At 36.5% G+C, this 11788-nt stretch overlaps 1 protein-coding gene across 1 annotated transcript; it reads left to right on the top strand.

Annotated features, from left to right (window-relative positions):
- The first annotated feature begins 318 nt into the window (after positions 1-318).
- On the top strand, positions 319-9776 carry ralaa (v-ral simian leukemia viral oncogene homolog Aa (ras related)). Its single transcript, XM_053495250.1, has 5 exons — positions 319-561; positions 3777-3936; positions 7037-7245; positions 7335-7509; positions 8659-9776. The coding sequence occupies exons 2-5, from the start codon at positions 3823-3825 to the stop codon at positions 8779-8781; spliced, it is 621 nt and encodes a 206-aa protein (XP_053351225.1). The 5' UTR covers positions 319-561; positions 3777-3822; the 3' UTR covers positions 8782-9776.
- The last annotated feature ends 2012 nt before the right edge of the window (positions 9777-11788 follow it).

An 11788-nucleotide genomic window follows, 5' to 3' on the forward strand; every position in this document is an offset into this window, starting at 1 on the left:
TATTTTAAAAAGATTCGCAGTTTTGTATTATTTTGCAAAGAAAAAAATCCACACATGCTTTTATTCCTCTTATTTTCCTTTAGGAAAAAAAATTCCTTTCTATTTTCCCTTTGGAAATTTGGACAATATCAACTAAATCAATAATTTCTGTTTATTTCTGTTTAATTTTCACAACCTCAAACTGAAATGCTTAAACATAATTAAACAACTGTGAGAAGCCTACTCTGAAGCTTTGGAATCGACTCCCTATTCCCAAACCCTAGAATAAGGAATCGATTCATTTACGGAGTCGACTCCCAGCCTCACTGCTGTCTGATTCCCAGCTAGCCGAGGCGGTGGTCTCTAGGCAAGCGGTGGACTAATGCCTGTCGGGTTGTACACCAGGAGACTGGTGTCGGTTTGGATAATAACTCGGGGTTGATCAGAATAATTGCAAGGACATTTTGGATGCGGGATGTCGGGACATTGAGTGTTTATCTGTGTGTAGAAAGGGACGGGCTCCTCCTAGATATATATACTGTCTTTTAATTTGTGCCTTTGTTTGACTCGTGAGAAGCGAAGGTAAGTTTAACTATGGCAAAATGTGGGTTAAATATTTAAAACGTGAATGTTATAACTATGTATGGAGACAGTGTATTGAGAGGAGTAGTATTAGCTCGGCTAGTTAGCACTACAGTCACATAACGCTAGCCGGCTAAACCTCACTCACGCGCTGAATCTCAATGGGCTCGAGGATGAGAGGATGCTTTAACTCCCTGTTCAGTGCATGTGGATCTGTCACTCATTAAAGACACCCACCCTGTAACACTAGTGGTTAAAGGATAAAGGTTAAAGTTTAATGCTTAGTGACACACTGATCTGATCTGGCAGTTATATCATCTCTGCTTTACCATTACACAAATGCCTAAACTTTCTGATGAAAATAAACTTTAATGTCTATTCTGTTATGGATGGTTTATAGGTTTACATAACTGCAGCTCTCTCAAGCATGTCTGTATGAACACAACTGTTGCATCCCCTGGGTGATAGATAGATAGATAGATAGATCTGTGTGGGTCTGTGTGAATGGAGTTTGCATGTTCTCCTTGTGCTTGTTGAGTTTCCACTGGATACACCGATTTCCTCCCACAGTCCAAAGACATGCAGATTAGTCTATTTAGTGTTCTTAAATTGCCCCTTGTGTGTAAATAACTATATATATATATATATATATATATATATATATATATATATATATGTGTGTGTGTGTGTTTATAAGCATCAATATATATTCTTATATGGCCCATATGTTCCCATACATAGAAAAAAAAGAACTTTTTTACAAGGAACAATTTATTTATATAATATGATTTACATGGTTATTAGAGCCCAAGCACTATGATGTAATTTCTATATCGTCATCGTGGGTAATTAGGGCCTAAGCACTATGACATCAGCCCTATATCATCAACGTGTGTGATTAGGGCCCTAGCACTATGACATCAGCCCTATATCGTCATAATGTTTAAAGGTCCCTATTCATTTCCTAAGGATTTTTTTTTCACCATTTTTGGCTTTTTGGGGGAATTAACATGATTTCTAATTGCTTTCATTAACATGGTTAGAATCTGCTGCCATTATGATGCCTGAGAGCCTGGGTCCAGTACCTATGTGATCTCGAAACATTGAGAATGTAATAACTTTTTTGTGTGCATTATATTGAGTGACATCATAGTGTGATGCTTTTTGGAGCTCTAAACATTTGTCATAATGGTATTGGTATGTCCCTATTAAATGCATGTGCCCGGTGTGCCCATTGGCTTTCTGGAGCACCAGAGTAGCGTTGGCGTCATGTGCTTGGGCCTGCTCATCGTTTCTTGCAACCATATTTACCATTGTTTTCTGTTAAATTTAGTTGCACCCTTGCAACTGCTTCCTGACCTGACCATCAGTATGATTTTAATTTGTTACTCTTTTGTTAAAAGCATTTCTTAGGGTGTCTGTAACATAGTAAATAAACAAAAACATTTTTTATTTATGGAAACTTATGGCCCACCCTGTGTATGAGAGAGAGAGATTGTAGAAAGAATATATAGGGAGATTATTATTGGATTATTTTTGACCCTGTGTGTGAAAATAAAATTTATTGTAGAATTATTTTGTGTAATTATTAAGTGATTAATTCAAAAACATTTACCCCAGGACTTGTCATGAAGTTCAGTTTCCACACAGTGGAAGTTGGCAGGATTTCTTTTTGTAGAAACTAATTTCTCCAGTATACATGGCTTTTTTAATGATTAATATTGTTTTAATATAATATAATTTAAAAAACAATCATCCTCAGGCGGTAACAGTAACACGGATTTAGATCAGGCCGCACCCCGTTGTTAATTTTCTCACGAACACCCTTGGGTATATTTTATTCTTCATGAAGCATTATTTCATTTTGTCATTTTATGTTTACTCATAGAGACTGAAGGGTTAACATTATGAGTTTCAAATGCAATAGAGCAAGAATTTAAACCTTATTTTTTTCGTACACCTAAGTGTACACGGTTTGGGTAGTATCACGGTTTTAAATTAGATAATTTTTTTCAGATTGGCAAAAAAATAAAGTGTGGGGGGGTATTGAAATATTACTTTCCTTTTATTACTCACAGACCTTAAAGCAGGAAACTCCGCATGATAAATAAAAACAACATTCAAGATGGCCAATATTTATATACAATCTTAAAATTCTTAAGTTTCAAATTAAAGATATGCAATATGAAGCAAATATAAAAAATATATTAAATATTTTAGTGAAACAAAGGGTGCATATATATATATATATATATATATATATATATATATATATATATATATATTACCTACAGTAAGTATAAGTTTTACTACATAAATTATTTAGCCTAATTTCCTTCTATCAGAATAAGTTTTTTTTTTTTTAAGCAGTTTAAGGGGATTTTGTGGGTATGGCAACCCTGACTTTCACAAAGTGTGCAGTCCAGAGAGAAAATAAATGAAAATACAATTTCTTTTTGCTCAGGAATGGGCCTAAATATAACAGCATGGGGCAGCAGATTTAATTAAATTTTGCAATTAATCTCCACTTCACATGCATGCTGAACTGCTCGAAGAGATCCGTATGGTCCAATCTGTTTCACCACTAATAAAATAATTCAACATTACTGATTTTAATTAATTTAATTTTTAAATCATAAAACTGTATAATTTGTGACTTATTAATGTATGTTAGCTACTTGATTTAACTTCACCCTTATTATTAAAATTATCATAAAACAACATCACAGAAGTGGTACAATTGAAAATTGTTTGCCCAATTTTGAAGCTGAATCCTGATGAAGTGTTCTGAGGAGCGAAATTGGCCATGCTCACTGAGAGGGGCTTTGGATGGCATCCTCTCTCTCCCCCCTGTCAGTCACAGTGACATAAGATAATCATGGGTGTCTCTGAGCTCATGCATGTGAAAGAGGGCAGATGGAGTCTGTTCTACTAGCCTCTGACACAACACGAGCAGCAGTTTTGCAAATGTACACTTACTGTAGCTAACATGTTTATCTCCATCTTATATGTAACTCCTAATAAATAAATAAATAAAGCAAAAGAGATTCTAGCATTATTTTATAGCACGTTGTGGGAATCCAAAAGCCAAATATGGAGAATCGCTTTTAAAATATACTTATAGATCAATTCCTTCATCATCTTTGATTACATAAGATCCTTGGCTGAGTGTGACTTTCTTCACCCTTATCTCTCTTCACATCTTCTCCTTACAGCACTCTCCTACACATCCCATAAACCTCCTCACAACGTTGAGTTGCCATGGCAGCCGCTAAGCCAAAAGGACAGAACTCTCTGGCCCTGCATAAAGTGATTATGGTCGGCAGTGGAGGGGTGGGCAAGTCCGCTCTCACCTTACAGTTCATGTACGATGAGGTAAGAATACTAGCACACACACAAAAAAAAATTTTATAAAGTGGATTAAATCACAAAAAAGGAAATATTGCTTTTTGTACTACTCAGATAATTATACTTGGTATGTAAATATTGTTTTATACTTTTTTTTGGCATATTAATGCCATAACAGCATGAAAGAGCTCTGATAAACTACATAAGTTTTTTAAATACCATCGTGAAGCTACTGCACAGTCAATGCTACTGTATGAATATGATAAACAGAATTTAAAAATGATTAATTTTAAGCTGCTGAAGGAAATAATGTAACATAACTATTTTCATTTTAGTTGAAAACTAAAGCCATATTGTAACTGGGTTAGTTTTACATGGGGAATCTGGATAGAGTAAATCCAGATAAAAGTATCTGGAAAAATCATATTGTATTTTGTATGCAATAAAATGACCTGTTGAAATAATGTTAGGTAAAATATAATCCAGTTGGAAATCACATTGGTAAAAGATTTTGTTATACACCATATGCAATTATGGGCACGCAATTGAAAAATGAATCAAAACTGACATTCAAAACCTCTGATTGACATGATGCCATTTATTAATATGTTGTTTAATTAATGTTATTAATATTATTTTTATTCTGTTAATACTTTCCTTTCTGTGTATGTTCATGTACTGTCAACTTAAAAACATACTGTACAACAATGTAAGTGGTCACATAACTCCACACTGTCCAGTCTGCAACATAATGGAGAACACTTTCATTAGAATAAAATTTCACGGCTTTAATAGTTAAGCGTATTTACAGTACAAAACTTGTCAGTGAACTTGTGAGGGATAAGTAAAAAAAAAAAGACTGGAGGTTATTATAACAGCAATGGGGAGAAATAATGTTCTGTAAGACAAGAGATTTGCCTTATTTTATATTTCCTCACACTAAAGTCAACTATCCGCCAGCTGGAAAATGTACAACAACTATAAATGATTAATGACATTTTAAATGACTTTTGTGGGTTTTTTTTTTTTTAGGTATGTTTTTAAGTTCTTTGTATATGTACAGCCTACATACTGTACGTATTATTGGAAACGGCAAACGCAAGGCCACAAACCCAACCACAAGCAGTTATAATAAAGGTCAACATGAGGTGTAAATATTATGTACATTTTGAGTGTGTAGATCTTTGGAGCGACAACCATGTGCACAGTGTGGAGGTACTGCCACAACCTGTGTAAGTCAAATTATTACTACTAAGAGGCCCTTTAAAGACATTATTAAAGAGACAGGTATTCGGGAACTTGAACTTCTGCCTGATAAGTGCTTTGGTTTATTTTTGCATTGATACTGACATAGTAGTAGGTAAAGGGTTTTTTTCAGTTCCATAAATGTACAAATAACTATTAAAGATGTGTAGAACATGTTCGAAAGCAAAACTTTAAGTTGTTTCTATCAAATGTGGATTAAATTAGCTGATTTAAGACCAGAGTGCTTTTTTGTGTTTGGCCTCCTGTCATGTTATTATTATTATTATTTTTTTAACTGTACGATCATCTATATAAATAAAATAGAGGTTTTGTCTGTACATTGGTCAGAAGTCACTCTTTCAATGATACCTTTAAGTTTCGTAAAATGGAGGACCTGAAACCAGTCTAAGAAAATTTTTTTGTCTGTCCAGATTCACAGATTCACTGTCACAGCATTATGCAAAACTGGCTCAACAGAATTTAGTGATACCTTGCCAGTCCTGAGGTATTTGCCTGAAGTTAAATTTGCACTATAAATAAAGTCCAAGTACTGTAGAAGTGAAATAATGAGCATTTATGTGCCAGATTAGAATGGTGTACTGCACATGTGTCAAACTGTGGGTGTGTCTAAAACCGACCACTGGACAGAATTTGATAAAACTTTTGCAGTACTTGGATATCTGTCTAAAGTTAAACTTGCACTATAAGTGAAATCAAAATGTTAAGTAAAAGCAATGTTATGAGCAGTTAGGTGCTGGATTTAATAATCTACTTTAAAATAAACAACTTGTTTAATGTAAAGATTCAAGAATTTTATTTGTCACATACATGGTTATACAAGTACAACAGAAGTGAAATTAAATTTTTTGACGTGGCGTTTTATCCATGTACAAATAAAAAATTAAATATAATGAGTTCAAAATGAAATAAATTATATACAATATGGTATAAATATAAAATTATAAAGAATTTGGTTGTACAATAAAATAAAAAAAACTGTGCAATGATATTAGATAAAGAAAAAAGGGACAATGTGCAGAATAATAAACCCCTGCATCAATAGATATTAATTAGAAACGTGAAACTGGATTTTTTTTTTTCTGGGATTAGTTCGCTGAAATAACAAGCAGTTACCAACAAGTTCGCTGACGTAGTATGAGTGAATTTTAACGCATTGGAGTCGTTTTAAGGAAAAAATTTCTTTATCCGATCTACTTTTAAAATTTCTTTGTGATCTGTGATTCACTGTCCAAAAACCAAGCAGGGAGTTTATTTGGCTGACAACGAAAGAAATACAACCTGGTGTATAAAATACTCAACCTTGCAAAATTCTATCTTTTTGTAATAATTAGTTAGACAGTTAGAGAGTTCTGTACTACAGAAAGACAGGCAGACATATACGTGGGCTTCAACGTGAAATACTGTCACTGGTTACATTAAAGCAGACCAGCTTATTTTTTAGCTGTAAGCTTTTATCTATTTCTACAAATTCTTTAGCCGTCAATAAGGCTTATACAAACATACTCAGTTTACACCCCCCATGGTCCAAAGACACGAGGTGGTGGATGTGCGCCTGTAGGTTGAAAATGTGAAAGTTAGAGTCCTCAGAAATGTATCCTTCTCCTACAGCAGTCAAAGTCTAAAGGTCATTGCTGCCAACTATCTTTCCGTTGTCACTAATTTAATGAATCAATGATGATTACGAGCTGTTATAGATCTTGGGGGAAAAATGTGAATTTGGGTGGGACTTATTCAAGCATTAAATGCACCTAACTGTTAAACTTTGATCTAAAATTGAAAAAAAACAAAAAAAAAAATCCCTCCAGAGCCATAAAAAAACACTCACATTTTACTTATCCTACTACTTTTTTTTCCTCACCAGTTTGTGGAGGACTACGAGCCTACGAAAGCTGACAGCTACAGGAAAAAGGTCGTCCTGGATGGAGAGGAGGTTCAGATCGACATTCTGGACACAGCAGGCCAAGAAGACTATGCGGCCATTAGGGACAATTACTTCCGCAGTGGAGAGGGCTTCCTCTGTGTCTTCTCCATCACCGAGCTGGAGTCATTTGCTGCGACTGCTGACTTCAGGTAGAGTTATCTTCTACAGTAGCACTGTCTTAAGTGTGCTTGATGAACACTGTTAAATAATAACACTAATCATAACGTACTCTGTGCAGGGAGCAGATCCTGCGTGTGAAGGAGGATGAGAATGTACCCTTCCTTTTAGTGGGGAATAAGTCCGATCTGGAGGACAGGAGACAGGTGAGCGCAGACGAGGCCAAGAGTCGAGCCGAGCAGTGGGGAGTGTGCTACGTGGAAACATCAGCCAAAACCCGGGCCAACGTCGACAAGGTCAGTATCCTGTAAGGAAGCACGAACTTAGACTTTAGAGTTTCTGACAAACAAGAAAAGTTATTCCAGCTCCGATGTATAAAGTGTAGGGACACATGTCTGGAAAATTCTAGAATTCAGACCAAGAGTAGTAAGAGTAGAGCAAGGTTTGTTCAGATTAGTGCATATTATCGATTTAGAACCTATTTTTTTTTTATCAATCACTACAGGATCTTACTGTGTACTAACTGTCATAACTTGTAACTTGTAACTTGTTTCAATGATTCAGTCCGGGAACACGATGATGGAAAATGTCTGTCCTGTTAATCTGTCCCGATGGTGAATAATCCTAATTTTGAAAAATCCTTGGGGAGACAGATACAGATGCAGATTTCCAATACAGTGGAAAACGGGTCCAAAACCAAATAGTGTCCGGGATTCCCCACACAATTTAAAGGCACAGAGACAACACTGTTACATTTGATGCGCAAGATTTATTTCCTTAGACGTGATTACCGTTTTTGGCCACATGATTGAAGAGAAAGGTCTAGAGAAAGGTACAGATGTTGTCCTGTGGATTGATATTTAATTTAATTACATTTTATTTGTATAGCGCTTTTAACAATTGTAATTGTCGCAAAGCAGCTTTGCACAATCAAAATACTTATTTAAGTTTGTATGGAATGTAAATGTGTATTAATCAAAATGGTTAGATAGTCCCTGATGAGAAGGCCGAGGGGGACAGTGGCAATAGGAAGAAACCTTGGAAATTGAAAAAGAATTTCTCATGGTTTGAAAAGGCACAGTGATTGACCTGAAGGAAAGTGCTCTCTGCCCTGTTGTGCATGCATGAGATCTCAGATCAGTTAGTGTCACTGGGATTTACAAGGAAAAGAGAAACTGTATACTGTACTATCCCTCCTACACAGGCAGCAGGCAAGGCTAATTTTGCAAAAGTGGAATGGATTAGAATACAAAATGCAGTACAATATGGGAAATACAGAGGACAGTACAAGTATGAAAGGCACAAGTTATTTTAGCAAAGAGGCCCTACCTTATCTTGAATGTTGCTGTTGATGTTGACCTTACTGAGTCAGAGATTTGTAGATGGATCTTGCTTACTCGTTGGCGTTGTGGTCGTGTCTCATCACATCCGTCTTGTCTTTTCAGGTGTTTTTCGACTTAATGAGAGAAATCCGTGCCAGGAAAATGGAGGACAGCAAGGAGAAGAACGGGAAGAAAAAGAGGAAAAGTCTGGCCAAAAGAATTCAAGAAAGATGTTGCATTTTATAGTACAAAGTGCTTTAACAATCATTACCACGCTCTTCGCTTATGTTTTAAACATGTAAATATGTCTGTTTCCTATTCCTCACAGCCAACTAATCCTGGCACGTGTGGGGATTGTAGCGTCGTCACGGTGATTGTGATTTAAGAGCTGGAGTTGGTTTTACAGTGCTTTAGAGTTTCACCTTAGCTAAAGCTAAAGGAAGCTCTTTCTCATCCGCCATGTGTTCTTTGTTACAGTACCTACCAGAAATCCAACAACAGTCACGTTTCAAATCGATCAAAATCCAACCAGTGACATTTACAGGTTCAGCACAAATCCTGGGATCTTGCTGATCAAACAAATCCTGCACTGGATCCAGCAGATCAAAATAAAAAAAAAGTGGGCCACACATGTTAACTAGGCCCATGTTTTGGATTCAGGGCTATTATGTTTGGGCTATTTGCTAACTTCTTATGTGAAAAAGAAGTCAAATAACCCACCAAAACCAATTGGACAGAATAATATCAGATGGAAGAAGTAATTTATGGACCACTCTGCGTCCTTGTTGTAAAAGCATCACTTTTAACATAACATTTAGATGTATTGTTATTACAAATAAAATGGTGTGAACGGATGAGCTGTAAATTCGTCTAGTTTTAATTAAAAGCAGGCAGCAGAGTGGCGAAGTGGTTAGTGCTGTGGCCTTGCACTTCCACGGTCGAGGGTTTAAGTCACACCTTCATGTCTGTATACGTGGAGTTTGCATGTTCTCCACGTGCTTGGTTGGTGGGTGTCCTCCCTCACTCCGAAGACATGCAGATTTAAGCACAGTTAACATTTTAGACATTGGGTAAAGCGCTAGTAAACATTGACACTTATGAACTCTGAGCCACTAGTTGTTTGGATGTTTAACAATTTCCTCCTTTATTTAATTAAATGGTTTTTGCTAAGCTTATGGGAATTGTGAATAAAAAACAGGAAGTTGCAGCGTTTTTGCGCTATTTGACTTCTGATGCCTTGACGTCCAGTGTGAATGTGAAGCTGTGTATTCAGCCTTTTAATCCAGTGTCATATTGAAGCAGTAGTTTGCAGGGTAGGCCACTTACCCTGTATAACATTATTTTAAACTGGTAACACTGTGCAGGGCTTTATTGTAACGTTTTTTTTTCTCATATCATATCAGAGACACTATTGACAGGAAAAAAAAATCCAGATGCCCTGTAAAATACCATGACAACGATGTTTGTCTTTTTTCTGTGCAGTATTTGAAGTAGCTGCTGTTATTCTGTATGTCCCTTTTTTTTGTTGACAAATACATTTTAAAACACCATATTCGTTCATTAGGACATACATTATATATTGCCAAAAGTATTCGCTTCCCTGGTTCCCTTTGCATATGATCTTGAATAACACCCAATTCTTAATCCATAGGGTTTAATATGATGTTGGCCCCGCCCTCTTTGCAGCTATAACAGCTTCAGCTCTTCTGTGAACACCTTCTGCAGGAGTATATGTATGGAAGTTTTTGACCATTCTTCCAAAATAAAATTTTTGAGGTCAGACACAAGCCTTTCCAAAAGAACTGAGGTAGTTGTAGCTGCTTAAGAATTGGATGTTACTCACGTTTGTATGCATGTGAAGGCAGGCGAGCAAATACTTTTGGCAATATAGTGTATATTTTAAATGCCATTATGTTTTTATTTTGTTTATTTCATTAATGACAAAATGACTGATTTTATACTAGACATTTCAAAATGTAAAGTTAGTTTCACTGTACTAATTTGTTCATAATCCATAACATAATAACTAATCTTGTTAAACCTGTCAATGGGTGGGATATATGGCATAAGCAACAGGTGAGGAGTCAGTTTTCAAAGTTGATGTGTTGGAAGCAGGTATAAAGGGCAAGGGTAAGATTTAAAAATGGACTTTGACAAGGGGAAAATTGTGGTGGCTAGAGGACTAGGTCAGAGCATCTCCAAAACAGCAGGTCTTGTATGGTGTTTCTAGTATGCAGTGGTCAGGACCCAGCAAAAGTGACCCCAAGGCTCATTGATGTGCAAGGGAGTGAAGGCTACCCCTTCTGGTTCAATCCCAGATAAGGGCTACAGTGGCACAAATTGTTGAAACACACAGTGCATCACAGCTTGCTGCATATGGGGCTACATAGCTGCAGACTGGTCAGAGTGCCGATGCTGACCCGTGCTCACCACAGAAAGCACCTACAATTGGCACGTGAGCATTAAGAACTGGACCACAGATAAGTGGAAGAAGGTGGCCTGGTCTGATGAATTATGTTTTCTTTTACATTACTGGATGTGTGTGTCTTCAACCTGAGGAAGAGATGACACAAGGATGCACTATAGAAAGAAGGCAAGCTGGCGGGGACATTGTGATGCTCAGGGCAAAAAAAAAAGTGTTCTGCTGGAAAATCTTGGGTCCTGACGTACATATGGATCTTTCTTTGACCTAAAAATCACTTTGACCTCAACAACTTCATGGAAACAGTGTTCCTTGATTTCTGTGGCTTCTTTCAGCAGAAGAATGTGCCCTGACACACTGGCAAAACAATCGAGAAATATGACAAAGGTGTTGACTTGACCTTGAAATTCAATACTAAGCATCTGTCCAATCCATGGAGGCCCAACCCCACCTTACAACTTACAGGACTTAGAAGATCTGCTGCTAACATCTTAGTTCCAGATACCACAGCACTCCTTCAGAGGTCATGTTGGGTCCATGCCTCAATAGCTCAGAGCAGTTTTGGTAGCACAATGTGGACATACTCAATATTGGCAGGTGTTTTTAAAGTTACTGTATGGATGCTTGGTATACAGCACATCTTCCATATTATTACATTTCTTAATATACGTTATTTTATATTGATTCTTAGCAAAATTTCTAACATGACAGTTGTTTTACTTAAAATACTGTCATATGTAAGTGTAGTGGAGGTATAGGCTTAATATAGTTCTCACCCTTTTAAACATGCTCTTAACAGTAATTGTAACTATATTCTTTAGCAAAACTTAC

This window comes from Clarias gariepinus, chromosome 4 (genome assembly GCF_024256425.1).
Source record: "Clarias gariepinus isolate MV-2021 ecotype Netherlands chromosome 4, CGAR_prim_01v2, whole genome shotgun sequence".
In the NCBI taxonomy this organism is placed as follows: Eukaryota; Metazoa; Chordata; class Actinopteri; order Siluriformes; family Clariidae; genus Clarias; species Clarias gariepinus.